The 23414-nt window shown below is 45.6% G+C and overlaps 2 protein-coding genes across 2 annotated transcripts in view; both read right to left on the minus strand.

Annotated features, from left to right (window-relative positions):
* Window positions 1-506: 506 nt before the first annotated feature.
* Window positions 507-3808, minus strand: SLC18A3 (solute carrier family 18 member A3). The gene has a single exon (XM_014076194.2). The coding sequence runs from the start codon at window positions 3056-3058 to the stop codon at window positions 1442-1444; it is 1617 nt and encodes a 538-aa protein (XP_013931669.2). The 5' UTR covers window positions 3059-3808; the 3' UTR covers window positions 507-1441.
* Window positions 3809-8921: 5113 nt separating this feature from the next.
* The window catches only part of RGR (retinal G protein coupled receptor), a 34104-nt gene continuing 19611 nt past the window's right edge, over window positions 8922-23414 (minus strand). The window contains exon 7 of the mRNA XM_087702196.1: window positions 8922-9143. Coding sequence (XP_087558322.1) covers window positions 9057-9143 — 87 coding nt within the window. The 3' untranslated portion in view covers window positions 8922-9056. The remainder of the gene's footprint in view (window positions 9144-23414) is intronic.

Consider the following 23414-nt stretch of genomic DNA (forward strand, 5'->3'; position numbering starts at 1 on the left):
AAAACTAAGCCAGGATGAGCCAACTCAGTTAAAATATTTGTAAAAAGAGCAAATGTCATGCTTGGGATTTGTTTATTAACAATTTAATTATCTTTTATTGGTGTGTGGTGTGTGTGTGTGTGTGTGTATGTGTGTCCCTTTTGTAGCTTTTTTTTCCTGGGAAGGATTAAATTATTGTATCTATTGTTTCAAAAATAATTCATTAATTAGCTGGATATCCCAAAATGCTGATTTTTTTTTACAGAAATGGACATAAAAGTGCTAAGAATCTACCTGCCTACTATTTGCAACTGAAAGTTATAGATTTTTTTTAAAACTTAAGAATTAAGTTGTTGAGCTATCAAAGTAGATTAAAATTGTTGATCTTAAGCAGATTTCCATGAAAATAATCTCAGCATATATAGTAGGTACAGGAAGGACTTCGGGGTAGATACTCAGATTTGACTCTAGTTTATGTATTTTATTTGTGTATTTAGAATTCATCTTAATGTGCACACAATAAAACCAAGACAAATATTCCCTGGAATGTTATTTATTTACACCCAGATGAATGGAAGAGTTTCAGACTAAAACAAAGTTTTCATTGACCAGGATAGCAGCACAACAGGAAATAAATGAATGAATGAATGAATGAATGAATGAATGAATAAATAAATAAATAAATAAATAAATAAATAAATAAATAAATAAATAAAAAACAGGTTACAATTTTGTCTTGTTGAAAAAAATAACATAACATAATTTCCACTGCTGGCATTAAAACGTGAATCTGATGGAAAATTTCCAGGTGGAGATCTGTCTATAAATGTACAATATTTATGGAGATCCTGGATGTGTATTTTTGAAGCATCTGATAAAGATGAAGCTGGTTCACACATGCATAACTGCAATATCTCTAGTGAGAAGACGCCCGAATCTAATGTCACAGACAGAACACTCAGATCATGTCACACATGCACAGCAGACATGGGGGAAACAGGGCACGTGCAGCTCGTGGCTTCCAACTTCACTATATTTTAATCAAGTATAGATAAAGTGTGCCATTGGAGCTGGGAATAAAAACGAAGAAAAATGAAAGCCAACCAAACTGATGCATCAAGGGTGATACGTGCATGTGTGAACCAGTCTTAAGTCACACACAACACTGCTGCCTCCAAACCTTTGGCAGAACCGCAGAAAGCATGGGAGGTCTACTTCGTTTCTTGTAACAAGAAAGGACCAATACATCTATGCAATTATGCTATTTGGGGATAGACAGTTTTAATCTCAATAGAGTGGTTTAAGTCCTAACTTGAGAAGGAGAGGAGAGAAGGAGCAAGAGAGAGAGAGGGAGGGAGACATAGATTGAGATTTAGAGAAAGATTAATGTATAGCACATTGGGGATATGGAGACAATAGCTGAGACACTGTCCCTATTCGGACAGGACCTTCTAGCCAGGCCCTAAGTATAGTCATAGTCTGAGGAATCATCCTCAAAAGCCCCTTTAAAGTCTCTTTGATAAGGATCTACACTATTCTCTTCAAAATCCCCCACTGGGCGGAAGTTTCTACCCTTGGCTTTGCGTTCTTCCATCTTGATGGTATCGTATAGTCCTTTGGGTTCCTCGTCAAGAAGGATGTTCCTCTCCGAGTGGGAGGGCTTCATATGGCAAATGTTTTTGAGGGCCAGAAGGACCGGAGAATAGAGGACATTGGCAAGGCCCATGCCCAAGCTTAGTTGGGTGAAGCCAAACGAGTGGACAATCTCTCCAGCCACGATGGGCCCCAGGGCATAGGCCACCGAATAGGAGATGTCGGCAATGGCGTAGACACTGCCGTAGACAGACACATAGCGCACATCTACCAAGAAGGCAAGGGTGGGCAGAAGGGCCGTGTCCACCAGGGCAATGCCAAAGCAGATGCCACACAATGGGAGCATCAGTTGGGTAAAGTTCCGGCAAGCAGGCACCACGCAGGAGCTGGCCCCAATGATGACCATGCCCAGCGCCCCATAGAACCACTGCAGGTGGGGATACTTGTCCGCCAGCTTGATGGTGACGAAGACACCCAGGACGTGGGGGAAGAAGGCTGGCAGCCAAGCCAGACCCATCTCCCACTCGTTGGTGTTCATGGTGCGGTTCATCCAGCTGGCGATGGTGGGCTCCAGGAAGGCCAAGGGGATGTTGCAAGTGGTGAGGGCCCCGGCCACCACCGCGATGTAGGGGTCGATCATCAGCCGGTGGATGGGGGTGCCCACCGGCATGTTCTCCCGGGTCCTGTTGGCGAAGGGCTTGATGGCCACCAGCAGTAGCAGGGCGTCCAGGAGGCTGATGGAGGCCAGCACCAGGAAGGGCGCCTGCTTGCGGGCGAAGCGATACAAGATGCCGCCAAAGGGGGGCGCCACCAGGCTGCCGAAGGAGATAAAAGCCAGCGCCACGCCCAGGGCGCGGTTGCGCTCCGACTCCTCGGTGTATTTGTCGGCGATGAGGGCTATCCCCGAGGTGTCGGCGAAGGCCGAGCCCAGTCCCTGCATGCTGCGCGCCACGAAGAGGGTGGCGTAGTTTTCGGCGAAGGCGAAGATGAGTGTGGAGAGGAACATGACCAGCAGCCCGATCAGCAACGGCAGGACGTAGCCCACGCGGTCGATGAAGGTGCCGGTCAGCGGGTTGACCAGCAGCTGCAGGATGGCCTTGGAGGCGAAGAGCACGCCGATCTTGATGTCCTGGTTGTCGGCCCGCAAGGGCGGCGGGAACAGCCCGGAGGTCCTGCTGGCGTTGCCGGCCCAGCCCCCGCCCGTCCCACTGCTGTTGACCTCCAGGCTCTGCCCGGCCGTCGGTACCTTCCCCGCGCCGCCGCCGCCATCCATGGTGGCCAGGTAGTCGGGGATGATGGGCACGATGACCATGTAGAGCATGTTGTCCAGCAGCAGCGCCACGCAAACGATGGCCAGCAGGAGGCGCCGCTGGCGGTGAGCCTCCTGGAGGGCGCTGCCCAGAGCCTTGGCTCGCAGCCCCACCGCTTCGGATAGCTTCTCCACTGCCCGACGGGCGCCCACCGAATCGCCGGCCTCCTCCTGCATCCTTCCTCCTACGACTGCCGGGCCAGAGATGCTAGAGGGGCATGGAGCCCGGAGATCGAGGCTGGAGGGCGTGCGCGGGGGTCCTGCAGCCTTCCTCCTCTTCTTCCTCCTCCTCGCGCTCTCTCTGCTTTCCGGCTCTGCGTCGTCCTCCTCCACCTTCAGTGCCGCCCCGGCACTCTCCGAGCGAGCTTCTTGGTCCCGCTTGCCCGGCCGCCCAGCCCCAGCCCCAGCTGCCAGCAGCTCTCTCCGCCTTTCTTAGGCTGCGGAGGAGGCGCTCGGTCTTGTCCTGCTAAACCTCCGCCAGCTGCGCCTCTTCCACTCCGCCGCGCTTTGGGCGCATCCCCATGGCGCTCCTGTAGGGCCGGGGGTCACTTTGCTGTCGCCCACCCTTCCTGCCCGCCTTCTGGGCTCTAGACGGAGCTCTGGGTCGCCGCGGTTCCCTCTCTCCGTCCGTCCCGGCTCGGCTGCGGCGTGCGTGGAGGGCTGCCTCTGACTTCGCTTTCCCCGGTAGAGCTCCTCTAGCCGGCGGGCGAGGGCAAGCGTGGGGGGCTGCCCATCAAACGCCCCGGCGTGGCGAGGTTGACATCCCCTCCTCTTGCCTTGTTGGGTGGGTTCAGAGGAGCGCGGCTGGCCGGAATCTTCCCGTCCGCAGCATCGCTGGGGCTGGCTCAGAGGGAGCGGCCCCCGAAAAGCTGCCTCTCGTTGGTCTCGGCGCCGGTGGAAAGTTGCGGGCTCTTCTTCTTTTCCCCTCCGCCCCCTCCGTCCCTACCCACGCGGGCTGGCTTCCCTCCTCCTCCCCCCCTCCGATGACGCAGAACGAAGCCCCCTCCCGAGCGCTCGCTGGCCCGGCTGCGTCTCACTCGGCTAATTTAACACATGGAGGACTCGGAGCCAATGGCTGCCTCCAAGCAGCCCCCGGGGGCCCGCGGGCGTGCTAGGCCGCACCTGCAGTCTGGAGCGGCTGGGCTGCGCCTGCTGGCGGGACACGTCTGGACAGAAAGTCCCTCGGCCCAGTTCCCTCCTTCCCAGGCCAGAGGGTGGCTGGATGGCAGCCTGACGGGCAAGAGGCTGGTGAAGGGCCCACTTTACAGGAGCTCTTCCTGTAAAGCCAAGAGGGAGGGGGAGCTGGTTGGCTTTTTTGCAGACCTTTTCATAACCCAAACTAGGTAACATCATCAGTCTAGCACTGATGATATTACCTCATTTGGATCATGAAATGTCTGCAAGGAAACCACCCAGCTCCAAGACTACTCAAGACCAGGGCTGAAACCCAGCAGGTCTGACAAGTTCTGGAGAACCAGTAGCAAAAATTCTGAGTAGTTCAGAGAACCGGCAAATGCCACACAGTGTGGGGTGAGAATGGAGATTTTGCAGTATCCTTCCCCTGCCATTCCCACCAAGCCACACCCACAGAACCAGTAGTAAAAAAAAAAAAAAAAAGAATTTCACCACTGCCCAAGACCCCTGAGCTATAAAGATTCTTCTTTAAACCACAATGTCTTCTTCAACTGCTGGCTGAGTCGGCATACACAGAATCATAGGGCTGGAAGGGACCTTGGAGGTCTTCCATCCAACCCCCTTCTCAAGGCAGTTGTCCAGAGTCAAATAGTTGTCCAGTTTCTTCTTGAAAACCTCCAGCGATGTAGCACCCACAACTCTGGGAGAAAGGTTGTTCTGTTGATTGAAGTCTGTAGAGATTCTCAGTCATGGTTGTCCCAAAAGTGCTTTTTCGGGAGGCAACTGGGCTTTCTGGTTTTTTTCTTTTGAAGATGTTTTGCTTCTCATCCAAGAAGCTTCTTCAGCTCTGACAAGATAGTTCCATTGATTGATTATTCTAGCTGTCGGAAAATTCCTCCTTCTGTCCGGTTGGATTCTGCTGCTATGTGGATGTCTCTCCACTCCTGCTCCTCTTCCAAGCCCTGCCCATCCCTTGGGGCCTCTGCCAGGCAAGGAGAGACAAGGCCCAACTGCTCTTAGATACCTCCAGGATGCCAGGATTAGAGAGAAGACTCTACTTGAAACTCGGAATAACTAAAAGTCCCCAGAGGGGTTTCTGGGTTGGGGAAGAAGAAGGAAGGCAATTCTCCTGAGGTCCTGGCTGACCTGGGATAAGTAGCAATAACCTGGCTCAAAATTCAGTTTGAATTTGCTAACTAAAGGAGGTGAGGACCATAGTTTGAATAGCTTTCTAAGGGGAAACCCTTAGAGACCCTTGGAGAAATTCACCAGCAGTGTGGAATTGATAGCAGCATGCCTTAAATGCCAGCTGCTGCAGGAAGTGGTAGGTTTATGGCTTTCCTTGAAAGAGACTCAGCTAATCCAGTGGAGCTTTTCTGGTGCCCTCATTGAATGAATGGTTTATTTGTGTGCATGGAGGCAGGGATGGTCTTTACAAACAACCACACTTTTCAAAAAAAATGATTTTATTATCTATATAAATATTAATATAATATTAATTAATTAATTAATTAATTAAATATAAATATAAATATAAATATTGATTTTATTATCACAGACAATCATAATCTGTCCCCTTAAAGGAGCAGAGGTTTTCTCTTATAATAATACTGTAAGAAGCTAGCACTTGAAAAATGCGTGCTCCATCACTGGAGGCTTTTAAGAAGATCCTGGACAACCCCCAGTCTGGAATGGCAGAGGGTCTCCTGCTTGAGTAGGAGGTTGGACTAAAAGACCTCCCCAAGGTCTCTTCCCACATTGTTATTCTATTATTCTGTCATTCTAAATGGATGATGACTAGAGAGAAGTTCCCTGAGGATTGACTTCAGCACGAGTCCAAAAGCTCGGGAGAGCAAATTTCTGGCCTCCGTGACCAACCCAGGTTGGACCCTGAAGCATTATTGCGTGGCATGTAGATTTGTCTTCATTCGGATCGTGACTGTTCCCTGTTCACATTACTTCAAGCGTGGCACGACAAAACCGCGCGCGACTAAAGCGCGCCCGATTAAACCGTGTCGCTGACGTCATCAGCAGGGCGACAACAGCAAGCGCGGAGAAAGAAGGGTTTAGGTTTAGGGTTAGGTTAAGGGTTAGGATTAGATTTAGGGTTAGGTTAAGGGTTAGGTTTAGGGTTAGGTTTAGGGTTAGGTTTAGGGTTAGGTTAAGGGTTAGGTTTAGGGTTAGGTTTAGGATTAGGATTAGGTTTAGGGGGGTTAATTTTAGGTTTAGCGTTTACAGCGTGCTTTTTTCTCCGCGCTGTTGTCGCGCTGTGATGACGTCAGGTACGCGGTTTCGTCGAGCGCCCTTTAGTCGAACGCGGTTTTGTGGTGGAACCTACTTCAAGTTCCTTAACAAATACGAATCTCCTTGATGTTCTGAAAAGCCAGGCACATACTAGTAGTTTTAAGAGGAGATTTACTACATGGTTCTCTTGCAATGACTCCATTCAGTTTAAATCACCAGGGCCTCAACTAAATCTTTCTGTTTATTCACACGGTCTTTAATCCGATCTTGGAGATTTCATTTTGCGTATGTAATAGTACAGATGGCAAGTTTGAGGAGTGAGACTGAGGACATAATGAACGACACAATTTGCAACTGGAGAATAATCCGACCTGGATTTGAGTTACTTCTGAGAATATGAATATTACATATCAATAATGCTATTGATTTATATCAATAAAGGGAAAAGCTAAGGCTGAACAAATGTTTGAAAATTTTATTTCATGGTTTCGGTATTTTGCTACTGAATAAATTAGAGTAAGATTATGTGATAGATCTATTAGAAAAAAAGTGTGAATGGGTTAATTCAGGGAATACTTTGACAAATATTGTTACCATTAGTTATGCTTGGCTACATTATATATGGTATCTTAGCAAGGTGTCCAGGCCATCTTAACTTGCTTGCACAGGCAGGCTGAGGAGACCAAAAGGGAAAATAACCAATTCAACTGGTCAGCAGATATTGTCTGAGGTTTTAAAGTAAAATGTCTTAAGTACTCAGAATGAACAAAGACTTGCAACAAAAGTCAAAGATAATTAAAAAAAGTTTCTTCCAACTTATAAATAGCAAGAAAAAAAATCAAGGAAACAATTGTTCCACTGAAGAGAGAAGATAGCAAGGAAGTAACAGGCAGCAGAGAGAAAGCAGAGCTGCTTAATTCATTCTTTGCATCGGTCTTCACGTAAAAAAAAAAACATTATAGCCCAACCTACCAGAAACATAACTGTAAAAAATAGACTAGAAACAAAAGTTAAAATAAGCGCGCGCATGCGCGCGCACACACACACACACACACACACACACACACACACATACAATAGTAAGAGAATACCTGTCTTATCTTGATGAATACAAATTACTGGGACCTGGCAGACTACATCCCAGAGTTGGATTGGATTGGATTGGATTTATTACATTTATATGCCGCCCTTTTCCCCGAAGGGGACTCAGGGCGGCTCACAATTCAGTCAGGGAAAGGGGTACAGACAGGGGATAAAAAGACGAACAGTACACAATTTAAAACACACAACAACCATACCATTCGAGGAGGGGGGCAGAAGCTCTTTAGCCTCAGGCCTGTCGGAATAGCCAGGTTTTAAGGGCTTTGCGGAAGGCCTGGAGGGTGGTGAGAGTTTGAATCTCCATGGGGAGTTCGTTCCAGAGGGTCGGAGCAGCCACAGAGAAGGCTCTCCTCCGGGTAGTTGCCAGTCGGCATTGGCCGGCGGATGGAATTCGGAGGAGACCTAATCTGTGGGATCTGATCGGTCTATTGGAGGTAATTGGCAGCAGGCGGTCTCTCCAAAAGAGAGTTCCAAAAGAGCTGGCAGATATCATCTCAGAACCACTGTACCACATCTTTCAAAAATCCTGGAACACTGTGGAACTGGAAAAGAGCTGATGTGGTTCCCCAAAAGGGGAAAAAAAACAGACGCAGGAAACTACATACCAACCAGCCTAACATTAATACCCAGAAGATACTGGAAAAGATAATAAAAAAACAGATCTGCCAACACACCTAGAAACGAATAAAGTGATAACTAGCAGCCAGCATGGGTTAGTTAAAAACAGATCATGCCAAACCAATCTTCTTTCATTTTTCAACATAGTGACTAAATTAGTAGACCAGAGAAATACTGTGGACATAATATACTTAGACTTCAGCAAGGCATTCGACAAAGTAAACTATAACCTACTTCTTCGTAAGCTAGAAAAAAATGGTATAGATAGCTTCACCACCAGATGGATTCATAACTGGCTGACAAACTGTACTCAACGAGTAGTCCTTAATGGGTCTAAATCTACATGGAGAAATATAAGCTTGAACCACAAGGTTCCGTCTTAGGCCCAGTACTCTTCAATATCTTCATAAACGACTTAGATGGGGGAATAGAAGGGGAACTTGCCAAATTTGCAGATGATACTAAGCTGGCAGGAATAGCTAACACCCCAGAAAATAAGCTCAAGATCCAGATGGATCTAGATAGACTTCAACACTAACAAAATGAAATTCAATGTAGAGAAAAGTGAAGTTCTACACTTAGGTAAGTAAAACCAAAAGTACATATACAAATTGGGTGAGATTAGGCTTAATAGCAGTAACTGTGAGAGGGATCTTGGAGTCTTAGTGGACAATCAGTTAAATAGGAACTAGTGCTTTGCAGCGGCAGCCAAAAAAGCCAATGCAATCCTAAATTGCATTAATAGAGGGATACAATCAAGATCAAGTGAGGTCCTAATACCACTCTATCAAGCCTTAGTAAGGCCACACCTAGAATTCAGCATCCAGTTTTGGTTACTACAGTATAAAAAAGATGTTGAGACTCTAGAAAAAGTTCAGAGAAGAGCAACCAGGTGTCAGCGTTCCAAGTATCATGCAGAATTAAATCAGAGTCCAAGGCAAAATGATCCTTAAAGTTCCAATTTAATAAGTCAGACATCTTAGCACATCTGTGAATCCCTATTCTGAAAGTTACATCGGATTTCCACCCAGTTGAAAGTTCATGATCTTATCCCCACACCCACAAATCCATCACATGGTCAAATCTTCTTCTTCCACGCTGGCATCTCCACCCAGCTGCTTCCGGTCATATGCAGAGGTGCGGAGACAAAAGATGACCTTGGCTTCTAGAAAAGAATGACAACAACACATTCCATAATTCTACTCCTTTCTATTCCCCACTCCCAACTACTACACTAATGAAACAGCATAATGAAATAAGAGAGAGTGTGGCAGGCCAAAGATCCTAAAAGGGATATAACTGCAGGCCTGACACCAGGATGATTAGGGGACTAGACACTAAAACATATGAAGAACAGTTACAGGAAGTGGGCATGGCTAGTCTAGTGAAGAGAAAGTCCTCCAATATTTGAGGGGCTGCCACAGAGAGGAGGGAGTCAACCTGTTTTCCAAAGCATCTGAAGGCCAGGCAAGGAACAATGGATGGAAACTGACCAAGGAGAGATTCAACCTAGAAATAAGGAGGAACTTTCTGACAGTGAGAACAATCAAGCAATGGAACAGAAGTTGATTTCAGAAATTGTGGGAGCTCCATCACTGGAGGTTTTCAGGAAGAGATTGGATTGCCATTTGTCAGAAATGGTGTAGGGTCCTCTGGTTGAGTTGGACTAGATGACCCATAAGATCCCTTCCAACTCTGTTAATCGGTTTAAAAAAAGTAATTATGGTCAAATTCTGTTTTTGCACCAGGCCATCTCAGTGGATCAATGGCTGTAAATTAACTTTACCAAATCAAACAATCAACCGATCATTTTGCATGTAAGTCAACTCAATTAAGAGAGTCCGCTGGTACAGTCCTTGCTTGAAAATCACTCATCAGATTACAAATGAAGGGGCAGCAGAAATGTGTCCAAGATGTTATAGTTGAATTGCAGAGTCTTTGCTGCTCTCTGAGCTTGGTTGTTTTTATGCAGTCGTTCCATTGCCCGAGTAGGTAACACCTTCAGAAGCATCCAAGATCTTATCCAGCTAATGAAACTTCTGCATGGAAACTCAGAAAGCCCCAAGGACTCTAAAGGGTGAAATCAGAAAGATTAAAATTTAGGTTCTATCTTTGGAAAGTTTGCATTCAGTTACAATGGTGTATTAGTAAATTAAATGAATGAAAGAAAGAAAATTTAGTGCTCATCTTTGAGATGACTTGTGTGTGTGTGTGTGTTTGTGTGTGTTTGTGTCTCCCTAAACTATACCTTTTGTTTAGTATCAGTTTTCTGCCTTTTGAAAATTGCATTTTCTCTCCCCCCCCTAGTATTTTATTGCTGACTGTTTAAATTGGTCTTTTATATCTGTCTATTGGTCTATTTCTATGTATGTATGTATGTATGTATGTATGTATGTATGTATGTATGTATGCATGTATGTATCTATGTACCTACCTACCTATCTCTCTCTCTCCATCCATCCATCCATCCATCCATCCATCCATCCATCCATCCATCCATCTGTATCTATAGTCTACCCAATCTTTTAGTTAAGAGAGAGATGGGGAAAAGCCAACCTTCAAATAAGCGACATGGTGGCTCAGTGGCTAAGACACTAAGCTTGTCGATCAGAAAGGTCAGCAGTTTGGTGGTTCAAATTCTTACTGCCATGTAACAGACTTGTCCCAGCTTCTGCCAACCTAGCAGTTTGAAAGCATGTAAAAATGCAAGTAGAAAAATAGGGACCACCTTTGCTGGGACGGTAACAACATTCCGTGTGCCTTCAGCATTTAGTCATGCTATCCACATGACCATGGAGACATCTTCAGACAGTGCTGGCTCTTTACTTTTGAAACAGAGATGAGCACCACCCCCTAGAGTCAGGAACAACTAGCACATATGTGCGAGGGGAACCTTTACCTTTACAACCTTCAAAGGGAACTGCATAAATTCCTTCTCTTTCTGTGTAAACTTCAGTTGTGGACAAGGAAAAAAGAAAGAAAGAAAGAAACAAAGAGGAAGTTTCCTCTTAATGAAGACCAGACAAGTGATGGACAGTACAAGTAATGCTTGACTTACGACCACAATTCAGCCCAAAATTTGTTTCTAAATGAGTTTCCCCCCCATTTTATGAAATTCCTCGCTACCTTTGCTAAGTGAATTACTGCAGTTCTTCAATTAGTCACATGGTTATTAAGTGAAGCTGGTTTTCCCATTGACTTTTCTTGTTGGAAGGTCGCAAAAGGGGATTACCCGACCTCTGGACACAGCCGCCATTGTCAATAGGGACCAGTTGTCAAGTATCTGAATGGAAATCAGGTGACCCTGGGATGCGGCATGAAAAACGGCCGTAAGTCACTTTTTCCAGTGTCCTTGTCACTCTGAATGGCTGCTAAAAACTGCGGTAAGTCAAGGAGCCTCTGTAGCCAGTTGGTCTTCAGGCAGAGGAAGCACCTCAGAAAGCTTGATGGCCGAGCGGAAGCCAGGAGCCCCTTGCTCAGTGGCAGATAGGCAAATCCCCCCCACTGTAGGGAGGAGGAACCGACCAGGTGGTTCCGCCCCAGGCGCCTTATGGAGCCGTCAAGGTTCCAGACAGAGCTTGGGGTTATTCCTGACACTCTCGCCCACAGTCCGGTGGAGACTCTGGCTGCTGCGTGGCACTCGGCAGCGTCGGAGGCCCTCGACCGGATTGCGCCACTGCGGCTCCTCCGAGGCAGCGGATCCCGGAGACCCCCTTGGTTCACCGAGGAACTCCGGGAGATGAAGCGCCGGAGGAGATGCCTAGAGCACCGTTGGAGGTCCGATAAGTCCGAATCGAACCGAGCAATGGTAACCACCTGCACCAGGGAATACACCAGGGCACTTAGGGCAGCAAAAAGATCTCACATAGCCACCCTGGTCGCATCCGCTGAGTCCCGTCCAGCCGCCCTGTTTAGGATAACCCGCTCCCTATTGAACAAAAGGGAGGCGGGGGAACCCTTGCAGGGCAGAGCTGAAGAGTATGCCCAATTCTTAGCGGACAAAATTGCTCGGTTTCGGTCGGACTTGGACTCCACCCCCGCAGTTCCAGCCGAGACACAGGGGGACCAAGTAGAACAGCTCTGGGTTGAGTTTCAGGACGTTACCCCCGGGGATGTGGACAAGGCCATGAGAGCTGTAAGTACCTCCACCTGTGTTCTGGATCCGTGTCCCTCATGGCTGGTCACGAACTGCAGTGAGGTGACACGAGGCTGGATCCAGGCGGTCGCGACCGCCTCCCTTCAGGAGGGGAACTTCCCCGCCGCACTGAAAGCGGCGGTGGTGAGACCCCTCCTGAAGAAACCATCCTTGGATCCAGCTGTCCTTAATAGCTATCGCCCTGTCTCCAACCTTCCCTTCTTGGGGAAGGTTGTTGAGAAGGTGGTGGCCTTCCAGCTCCAACGGTCCTTGGAGGAAGCAAACTACCTAGACCCCTTCCAGTCAGGCTTCAGACCCGGTTACAGCACAGAAACCGCTTTGGTCGCATTGATGGATGATCTCTGGAGAGCCAGAGATGAAGGACATCCCTCCATCCTGGTCCTCCTCGACCTCTCAGCGGCTTTCGATACCATCGACCATGGTATCCTTCTGCGACGACTGCAGGAGGTGGGAGTGGGAGGCACCGTGCTACGGTGGTTCTCCTCCTACCTCTCGGACAGGTCGCAGTCGGTGTTAGTGGGGGGGCAGAGATCGTCCCCTAGGCCCCTAAATTATGGGGTGCCTCAGGGCTCGGTCTTATCCCCCCTACTATTCAACATCTACATGAAACCGCTGGGAGAGATCATCCGCAGGCACGGGATTAGATACCATCAATATGCGGACGATACTCAATTGTATCTGTCCGCCCCGTGCCAACTCAATGAAGCGGTAGATGTGATGAGCCGGGGTCTTGAGGCCGTTATGGACTGGATGAGGGTTAACAAGCTTGTGCTCAACCCAGAAAAGACCGAGTGGCTGTTGTGTTTTCCTCCCAAAGATTTGACTAGTATTCCATCACTCAGGCTGGGGGGTCAAATTTTACACCCCTCAGAGAGGGTTCGCAACTTGGGAGTCCTCCTGGATCCGCAGCTGTCATTTGACCACCACCTAATGGCTGTGACCAGGGGGGCATTCGCCCAGGTTCGCCTGGTGCGCCAGTTGCGACCCTACCTGAATCGGGAGGCTCTCACAACAGTCACTCGGGCCCTTGTGATCTCCAGGCTGGAATACTGCAATGTGCTCTACATGGGGCTGCCCTTGAAGAGCATCCGGCGACTTCAGCTAGTGCAGAACGCAGCAGCGCGAGTGATCGCGGGTGCACCTCGATTCACCCGCATAACACCTATCCTCCGCGAGCTACGCTGGCTACCTGTCGATCTCCGGATGCGCTTCAAGGTGCTATTAATCACCCATAAAGCCCTACATGGCAGTGGATCTGGATATTTGAGAGACCGCCTTCTGCCAATTACATCCCTGCGACCAATAAGATCCCATAGACTAGGCCTCCTCCGTATCCCATCGGCCAGCCAGTGTCGGCTGGCAACCACAAGGAGGAGGGCCTTCTCAGCAGTAGCCCCGGCCCTTTGGAACGAGCTCCCTGTGGAGATTCGTACCCTCTCCACCGTCCAAGCCTTCCGCATAGCCTTGAAGAACTGGCTCGCCCGTCAGGCCTGGGGATAAGGATAGTTACCCCTCCCGAATGATGAATGTATGTTGCCTACCATTTTATTATATGTCTCTATCTTGATGTTTGTATTCCCCCCCTTCCCAGTTTTATGTGAGCCGCCCTGAGTCCCCTCAGGGAAAAGGGCAGCCTACAAATTCTAATAAAACTCAAACTTAATAAAACTCAAACTCAAACTTCCTCCTGGAGATGCACATCACGGCAGCAGCCTTGGGTGGGAAGGGCCTCTTCTTGGCTCTGGCACGGCTGAGTGAGGGAGAAGCTGGCTCTGCTTTATCGCCATGCGGCACTAGCACTGGCATCTTGGCCCCTGGTTGACGAGGCACTCTATCTGATTAAATTCTCTCTTTTAATCAAGGCTGAAAGCCATTTCCCGTCATGTAAATGGACTCTGTCTCACTTTGCGGGGGGAAGGGTGGAGGGGGAGCAGGTCGTGTCTGGAAAACGCAGAGGCTGCTTTCTTCCTCTCAGGGGAACATTTGTTATCCCTCTTATTAGCAAGGAGAAACAGGGGTTACGTTTGCTAAGAGCTTTGTAAAAAAACTCAGCCTCATTCAGCCAAGTCAGCTGGTTGGGGCCAAGAGGCTTGCGGAGATGTTCCAATGTGAAGTCTTGAGTTGCCCCCCCCCCACGGAGTGGGATCTTTGGATGTTCACTCCTGGCTATCCAAATGGTCCATGGGTCAGGAGCAGATGTGGGGCTGGGACTGTGCTGGGGTCCCTTGCAAACTATGGGCTGAGAAGGGTCTCCTTCTTTAATGCCCTTTTGCTTGTCTGCTTGATGACAAAGTTAGCCATTCAGTCATGTCCCACTCTTGGAGATTTTAAGGGTCAGATTTGCAACTGCAACGTGCTCTACATGGGGCTGCCCTTGAAGAGCATTCGGCGACTCCAGCTTGTCCAGAATGCAGCTGCGCGAGCAATCGTGGGTGGGTGCACCTCGGTTCACCCACGTAACACCTATCCTCCGCGAGCTGCACTGGCTGCCTATTGGTCTCCGGATACGCTTCAAGGTGCTAGTCGTCACTTATAAAGCCCTTCATGGTATTGGACCTGAGTACTTGAGAGACCGCCTGCTGCCAATTACCTCCAATAGACTGATCAGATCCCACAGATTAGGCCTCCTCCGAATTCCATCCGCCGGCCAGTGTCGACTGGCGACTACCCGGAGGAGAGCCTTCTCTGTGGCTGCTCCGACCCTCTGGAATGAACTCCCCGTGGAGATTCGAACCCTTACCACCCTTCAGGCCTTCCGCAAAGCCCTTAAAACCTGGCTGCTCCGACAGGCCTGGGGCTAAAGAGCTGTTGTCCCCGTCTCGAATGGTATGGCTGTTGTGTGTTTTAAATTATGCATTGTTTTCTGTTGTTTAAATTTTTTGTTTGTATCCCCCTTCCCTGCTTTGAGTTGTGAGCCGCCCTGAGTCCCCTTCGGGGAAAAAGGGCAGCATATAAATAAAATAAACATTCAAACATTCAACATTCCATGTCTTTCTATCTTGCACGCCTTCTTTGAGTTTTTCTGTGCCCTGGTTGGGGTCAGCTGTGATGGTGTCCAGCTACCGTGTTCTTTGGTAGCTAGGTTTCCTTTCGTTGCTAACCCTTGTCTGATTATTCTTGGCCTCTTTCTCCTTGTGTTCAGCTTGTCTTTCAGCTTCTTTCATTGTGTTCCTCCCATCCAGCCAGGTCTTCCTGGCTTGACCCTTAATGCTTACAGCCTCCCTTGTCCACTTCTCTCTCACACCAAAAGATACATGTTCAATGTCCATGATAAATCCAGCAGATAAAATAAAAATTATCTATGGGAATAAAACAAAAACCATAAAGCCATAACTGAAGGCTTGATGCCACGGCTCAAACAGAGACCATCACCAACTGTTAGTCCTTCAAAGTAGTTTAGGCAAGATGCATTTTACATGATGCCTCCCGCCTCCCAGGGTCCTTCTCTCATCCATGTGACCAACTCATCACTCGGAGTTTTCAGAAGGAGCCTGTCTTCTCCAGCTACTGGAAATGGTCAACAACAGGGCAGGAGTAATGTCTGCATGGAGACAGAGGCAACCACAAGATCTGGACTATAAGGGGGCAAGGCCGAACCTCCACTGTATGCCTTTCAGCCTTAGGTGGTCTTTCCAGGTGGAAGCTGCAAGTCTGGGAAGATTCCTGTGGAATAGCCATAGAGCAATAAAGTAGCTAGTTTCAACTCTGTACTATGGATCTGCTTCTACCTGACAGATACAGTAAGATATAGCTAATGTGGTGCTTGAAGGCTCAACCCAGAACCAGTTGAAAGAAACCTCTGAGTGGTTTGTCGTTAAGTCTAAATAGGGAAGAAGGATCCTTAATTCCTCTGTACACCATGGCCATAACACAGTTTTCAAGAGGTTCATAGCTGTGATTGGGCTCTATCAGTACGCGGACGATACCCAGTTGTATCTGTCCGCCCCGTGCCAACTCAGTGAAGTGGTTGAAGCAATGTGCCAGTGCCTGGAGGCTGTCGGGGTCTGGATGGGGGTTAACAAGCTTGCGCTCAATCCAGACAAGACCGCGTGGCTGTTGTGTTTCCCTCCCAAAAATTAGGTTAGTATTCCATCACTCAGGCTGGGGGGTGAAATTTTACACCCCTCAGACAGGGTTCACAATTTGGGAGTCCTTTTGGACCCACAGCTGACCTTAGAACATCATTTGTCGGCTGTGACCAGGGGGGCATTTGCCCAGGTTCGCCTGGTGCACCAATTGCGTCCCTACCTGAATCGGGAGGCACTCGCAACAGTCACTCATGCCCTCATGACCTCAAGACTGGACTACTGCAATGCGCTCTACATGGGGCAGCCCTTGAAGAGCATTCAGAGACTTCAGCTCGTCCAGAATGCAGCCGCGCGAGCGATCGTGGGTGCATCTCGGTACACCCACGTTACACCTATCCTCCGCGAACTGCACTGGTTACCGATCGGTCTCCGGATACGCTTCAAGGTGCTAGTCGTCACTTATAAAGCCCTTCATGGTATTGGACCTGGGTACTTGAGAGACTGCCTGCTGCCAATTACCTCCCAAAGACCCATTAGATCACACAGGGCAGGCCTCCTCCGGGTTTTGTCTACCAGCCAATGTATCTGGCTACTACCCAGGGGAGGGCCTTCTCTGTGGCAGCTCTGGCCCTTTGGAACGAACTCCCCGCAGAGATTCGGACCCTCACCTCTCTCCAGGCCTTCCGAAAAGCCGTTAAAACCTGGCTGTGTCGGCAGGCCTGGGGTTGATGAGTTCCCTTCCCCTCTCGAATCGTGTGGCTGTTGGTTGTTTTAATGCCTTGTATTTGTAGTTTTTGTGTTCCCCTTTCCCTCCTTGGGTTTGTGTGCCGCCCTGAGTCCCACAGGGAATAGGGCGGCATATAAATAAAATGAAACTCAAACTCAAACTCTAACAGAGGGGACCTGGGCTTTAAGAAACAAGATAGATCTGTGAGATAGCCAAGTATAACCTATGACCACAATTGAGGCCAAAATTTCCGTTATTTAAGTGAGACATTTGTTAAGTAAATTCTGCCCCATTTTATGACTTTCTTGCCACAGTTGTTAAGTGAATCACTGCATAAGTTAGTGATCTGATTTCCCCATTGACTTTGCTTGTCAGAAGGTTGCAAAAGTTGATCACTTGACCTTGGGACACAGCAGTGGTCATAAATATGAACCAGTTGTCCAGCCTCTGAATTTTGGTCGCCTGGTTATGGGGATGCTGAAGAGGTTGTAACTGAAAAGCGAGCATAAGTCACCTTTGCAACTTTGAATGGTCACTAAGTGAAGTGTTCTAAGCCAAGGACTACTTGTACGTGTTTGAGCAATGCACTTGGGCTTTGGAGAGGAGCACAACAGGCACATGATAATGGGCAGCTTACTCATCAGGTGACTCGCCTTCTGCTAAGGCTCCCAGTCTGAGAGCAGGGAACGGCTGCCAGGAAGAGGAAGGATGCCCATAAGGTGAAGGTCTTGATGCTCATTGCTTTAATGGCTTCTGGAGTTTTAAGAAAGATTTAATCCTCTTTAAGAGTTTGGCTGCACTCGGTGGCTTTCTTGTCAGAGTGTACTTTTCCTTTCTCAAGAAGAAGCTCTTCTCTCCCCCTAAGTGGGAGGTGAGGGGGTGGAGAAAGAGAACTATATTAAAAATAATGCAGGAAGTCAGTTGGAGGGAAAGGAGAAAATGGAAACCAAGAATGGAATGGGAACTCTGTGGTCAAAAATAAGGGGAAAAAATCTATGTCTGCTTTCTCAGAGATATCGTGTTCTGTGTTCAGTGGGTCTCACTCTTCTGTGAGAATAAGTGTAGTCTTTTGAATTTCCATATTTCTGATTTGGCAAATATAAAATACAAGCCTATAGACGTTAGCTCAGATGCAAATCTCCAGAAATCAACAGCAGGAATTCTGGTTAGAGATTCACCTCCCAGCCTCTTGCAGAACAAAACAAAACTTCACATGTCTTAAAAAGCAAATATAGAGTTAGATTCTAACCCTCTGCCTCTGGAGAGAGAGGCGGGGGCGAAGCCTACTTTAAAATTATTTTGAAATAGTTGCTTTTAATTAAAGCATGGAAGTAAGATTGCTCTCTGAAACTACATGGATCCCAGCTGGTGATGAGCAGACCTAATGGGATCGTAACAGAGAGAATTTGGTACCGTTTCCAACAGCCGGGTTTTCAAAAAGTCATTCAGACAAGGCCACTGAGGGTCAGTCAGCAGGTGCTGAGGCAATTCACCAGTGAAGAAAATTAGGTGAAACTTATGCATGTGTGAATCTGACTGCTGTGACAATCACACAGCCGACCCACTAAAAATCTGATGGAAATCAATCATGTTGATCCAGGGACAGCGATTTGTGGATTGGACGATGCTAATGGGATAAATAGTAGAAGAATTATTCTTAGTTTCTTCTCTGAATCCATCCTACTCGAGACTCTCAATGCTGGATCTGAGCATTGAAGAAGCAGACACTGATGTAGTTCTCTGTGTTGACCTCCCTTGAACAATCAGGCATTAACTGACCTCTGAAACCATGATTAATATCTTGGAGATTGCTATAATTCAAACAGAAGGTACTTAGATACATGGCATGTCCGGTGGGAAATCAGGCTGAGAGACAATTAAAAGAATTAACAAGATAGCCAGGATCAATAAAATTATATTAATATATAAATTGGTGTGCTAAGGGGGAAGTGGCAGGAAAGTATTTTGAATTCTATTTTTTTAAAGTTCCTTTAGATCCCTTGTGGCAATAAATTTGGCTTTCAAAGGCTAATTGGCAGCAAAAATTGAATCACTTTGAGTGCACAAATTGATGTATGTTGCTCAGAAATGAAACAGAAAAGATTATATGGGATGAATTATGCATTCCCTCTTTCGCTCCCTCCCTCCTCCTTCACAACTCCACTTCCTATCCCCACTTCCCCAAGGATAGGCTCAGTTCATTCATTCTCCCAGTTTACAGTCCAGAAACTGGAAATGAGATCCATCCATTCATTCCCCAATTCACAGTGTAAGGGATGCATTGTGTTTTTAGATGGATTAATTTAATGAGTGGGATACTTCATGTCTGAAGTGTGTGTGACTTGTGTATGTGTGTAAATAACACATCAGTGAACTAGGATTGAAATGTCAAATCCACATTTGTTACCAGACATAATGATCAGAAGGAGACGAGAAGCAACATCAGCACCAGTAACTCCTGGACAGCGCATTAAAAAAAAAAATTGCTCCAGAATGTTCTGTAGTGAACCATTGCCACCTAGTGGTAGATAAATGTAATTGCAGATAAATCCATGTTACCTTTTGTAAATAAGGTACTACAAATAAAAATACCTGTATAGCTCATTTAAACGTCCTTGGATGTGTATATTATTAGGCCATTTGTTTCTTTGCCCTGATAATATTTAATATCAATTGACCTATAACATATTTTCAAATATGTATTTTGAATTTTATATTCAGTTAAACACACACATACAGAACACGTCTGCTACTATCTACAACTAAAAGTTTCCCACCAATGATTTAAGTAAAAAGAAATTTGCATCAGTTACAAAATCATCACCATCAGATGTACTTATTCCTGTGATTAATACACTAAATTATCTTTTTCATGCTCACAATTCATGATATGACAGACACCATTTCATTGCTGCATTCATCAATGCAGGGCAAAGTAAAAATGACCCCCCCCCCAAAAAAAGAATAAGTGTCACTGAATTGTACCTATAGGAGGTCATGTTTTCTGTTATCAATGGAAGACTGAGAACACAAATATTTCACAGATTGCTTAGAGAAGAAGAGACATGCACATTTTCAGCAACATTTGGACAATGAGCATCTTGGCCATCTTGCATGTGAATTCCTATGTTCCTTTTTTTAAAAATACTTATCCTTTTGTTGGGTTTATGTTAACCATGATGTGTCGGCATGGTATTATAGAGGCATAATAGGTTTATGCGAGTTCGTCCCTATTTCTAAATTTAGAGTTCCTTCCTGAGGTGGGTCACCCCAAATGTACAGACTGCCCTTCCTAATGCTTGAAGCAGACGGTGGCCTTCTCCATTCTGAGTTTGAAGGTAGCAAAGTCACTCAACTGTTGGCTGAAATCCAGGGCAAGCTAACTAAGAAAAGGGCCACTATGAGTTCCCCAACCACGGTTAGACTCATGAAGATGACCCAATCCCCTTTCCAGACAAAACTGGCTCTGAAACAAATAGGGCAAAGCTCAAGATAGATTCTCAAGAAGCTTCTTGCCTTTCACAAACCCAGGAACCTGCTCAGGGCCTTTTGCAGGATGATCCTCTGTCCAGTTTGCCTCTATGTGTCATCGAAGGAGGAGGGGTGAGCCAGGATGGTTTACATCCTTTATCGACTACTTGGATAATCTAATCAATGAAGCATCTTAGAAATAGTTTTTCATTATTTTTCCAGATGTTCCTAACATTCCTCTTCTCTCCTCTCTTCCCAGGAGAAGCTCTTTTTTGCAGTGAAAGAGAAGCAGCCATTGAGGCTGCAGAAGGTTGGAATGGCCCCTGAATGGAAGGAAAGCAGGAGAGTGTGTGTGGATTATGGTTTTCTTTCTTTTCTTTTTACAATGCTCATCTGAATTGTTTGCTTTTAAGCACTTTTCCCCCTTAAGTTCAGAATTTAAAGAGAGGGGTAGAGGCAGAGGAAAAAGAAGCAACACTGCCATCTAGAGGCTGGAGGCTTGGAAACATTGTTTTTTTTAAATTTCCTTGGAACATCTGACTCATATCTAATACTTCAAGGTTCCTGATTTTGCTTATTGAAAGGGATAGTGGGAAGAGTATGGGTTGTTTTTGCAGGTGCTCTTCTGGAGCTATCAATAACTGGACTGGAGTGAAGAGAAAACCTTGACTTGAAAGATTATAGTGAACTTATTTGAAACTTAACAAAAAAGCTTTGGATGTTTTAGTGGCAGCGTTTATAACCTGGAAGAATGGCGCAACATGAAGAAGAAAAAGAATTAACATTGCAAATGATTGTGTTTGAAATTCAAAAAGTACAAATAAGTACAAAAACATTGAAAAGAGGATGGAGAACATAGAACAAAAAACAGAAAAATAGAGGGAAGAGTTGAGAATATTTATAAAATGATGATGAAATTTGAGGATAGAATTCAGAAAATTGAAGAAAAATATGAACAAAGTGATAAGAAAATTGTTGATATTGATAGCAAATTGAGTGTGGAGGGAAATGATAAGTGCGGAATACAGAAAGGAGAGATTGATGAACTGGAACCCTATCTCAAACCTCAAAACATGGAAGAAGAAAAGGGAGAAAATTTGGCAGAAACAATGAGAGAAATTCTGGCAGAAGCACCGGTGATAACTAAAGGCAAGCGGATGGAAGGAACAGATGGAGGGTTTCGAGTCTTTACAAGATACACAAGGAACAACAAGATGCCAAGAGAAGTCCACATAAGACTTACCAAGAAAACAATTAGAATACAATTAGAATTCCACACATGGCAAGAGATATAGGACTGCACTATTACTGGAAGGATATAGGATGAAGAAATGAAATGTTAGAATAAAAATTAAATTAAACTTAGTTACATTTAGAGTATTATGTATAAAATAAAGTAATAATAGTTATAGCTAAATAAATGATTAATAATGATAATAATGCATATATATATATATATATATATATATATATATATATATATATATATATATATATATATATATATGTTATATTTATGCTGATAAATAAATAATTTTATTTATTTATCTTATCTTTATTTATTTATCAGCACAAATATAACACACACACACACACACACACACACATATAGATATAGTCACAAATATAAATTTAAAGTCATAAATATATACCTTTCACCCTGGCTTCGCTGATAAGGAGTCGAGCTCTGTAGCTCAGTGGTTAACACATCTGCCTAAGAGGCAATACAGCACAGGTTCGATTCCCAGCAAGGGTATGGCTAGCTGATGAGAGCTAAATAGCTTGAAATAGATCTATACTAGTCCCCCTTTATTTATTTATCAGCACAAATACAACACAAATGTAATTGGGGCTTACCAGGGGTTGTAAAAAATCTAATAGATACCTTTCACCCTGGCTTCGCTGATAAACGGATAAGAGCCTGTGGCCTAATGGCTAAGATCTCTGCCTAGTATGCCTAGTGTGCAATATAGCCCAGGTTCAAATCCCAGTAAGGGTATGGCTAGCTGATGAGAGCTAAATAGCTTGAAATAGATCTATACTAGTCTCCCTTTATTTATTTATCAGCACAAATAAAAAAACACAAATACAACAAAGGCAACAGTAAAAATATTGGGTTTCTGTCGTGATGGACTCTTGTGACGAGCCGAAGGACAGATGATGCCTCCCATAATTGGGGCTTACCAGGGGTTGTAAAAAATCATATATATATATATATATATATATATATATATATATATATATATATATATATATATATATATATATATATATATATATATATATATATATATATATATATATATGTATGTTGTATTTGTGCTGATGGGTTTCTGTCTGGATGGTCTCTTGTGGCGAGCCGATGGACAGAGAATGGAAGCAGTTGACTTCCTCCCATGTTTGGGCATACCAGGGGTTGTGACTTTAAATACATGCATACACACACACACACACACACACACACATACACACACACACGTTGTATTTGTGCTGATAAATAAATAAAGGGAGACTAGTATAGATCTATTTCAAGCTATTTAGCTCTCATCAGCTAGCCATACCCTTACTGGGATTCGAACCTGTGCTGTATTGCATCTTAGGCAGATGTGTTAACCACTAAGCCACAGAGTTCGACTCCTTATCAGCTAAGCCAGGGTGATAGGTATCTATTTAGAGTTACAACCCCCCGATATGCCCAAATATGGGAGGAAGTTCATTGCTTCCATTCTCTGTCCATCGGCTCATCACAAGAGACCATCCAGACAGAAACTCAATATTTTTTACTGTTGCCTTTGTTACATTTGTGTTGTATTTGTGCTGATATAAATAGCTTGAAATAGATCTATACTAGTCTCCCTTTATTTATTTATCAGCACAACACAAATGTAACAAAGGCAACAGTTTCTGTCTGGATGGTCTCTTGTGACGAGCCGATGGACAGAGAATGGAAGCAGTGAACTTCCTCCCATATTTGGGCAATATATGTTGTATTTGTGCTGATAAATAAATATGCTAGATTGATAATATGAAATTTTATATAAATTGTAAGTGGGG

This window comes from Thamnophis sirtalis, unplaced genomic scaffold, assembly GCF_051295495.1.
Source record: "Thamnophis sirtalis isolate CommonGarterSnake01/CBP01778 unplaced genomic scaffold, rThaSir2_p1.2 scaffold_15, whole genome shotgun sequence".
Classification (NCBI taxonomy): Eukaryota; Metazoa; Chordata; class Lepidosauria; order Squamata; family Natricidae; genus Thamnophis; species Thamnophis sirtalis.

Coding starts and splice junctions, on each gene's coding strand:
- SLC18A3 (XM_014076194.2), bottom strand. CDS start 3,058: ATGCAGGAGGAGGCCGGCGATTCGGTGGGCGCCCGTCGGGCAGTGGAG.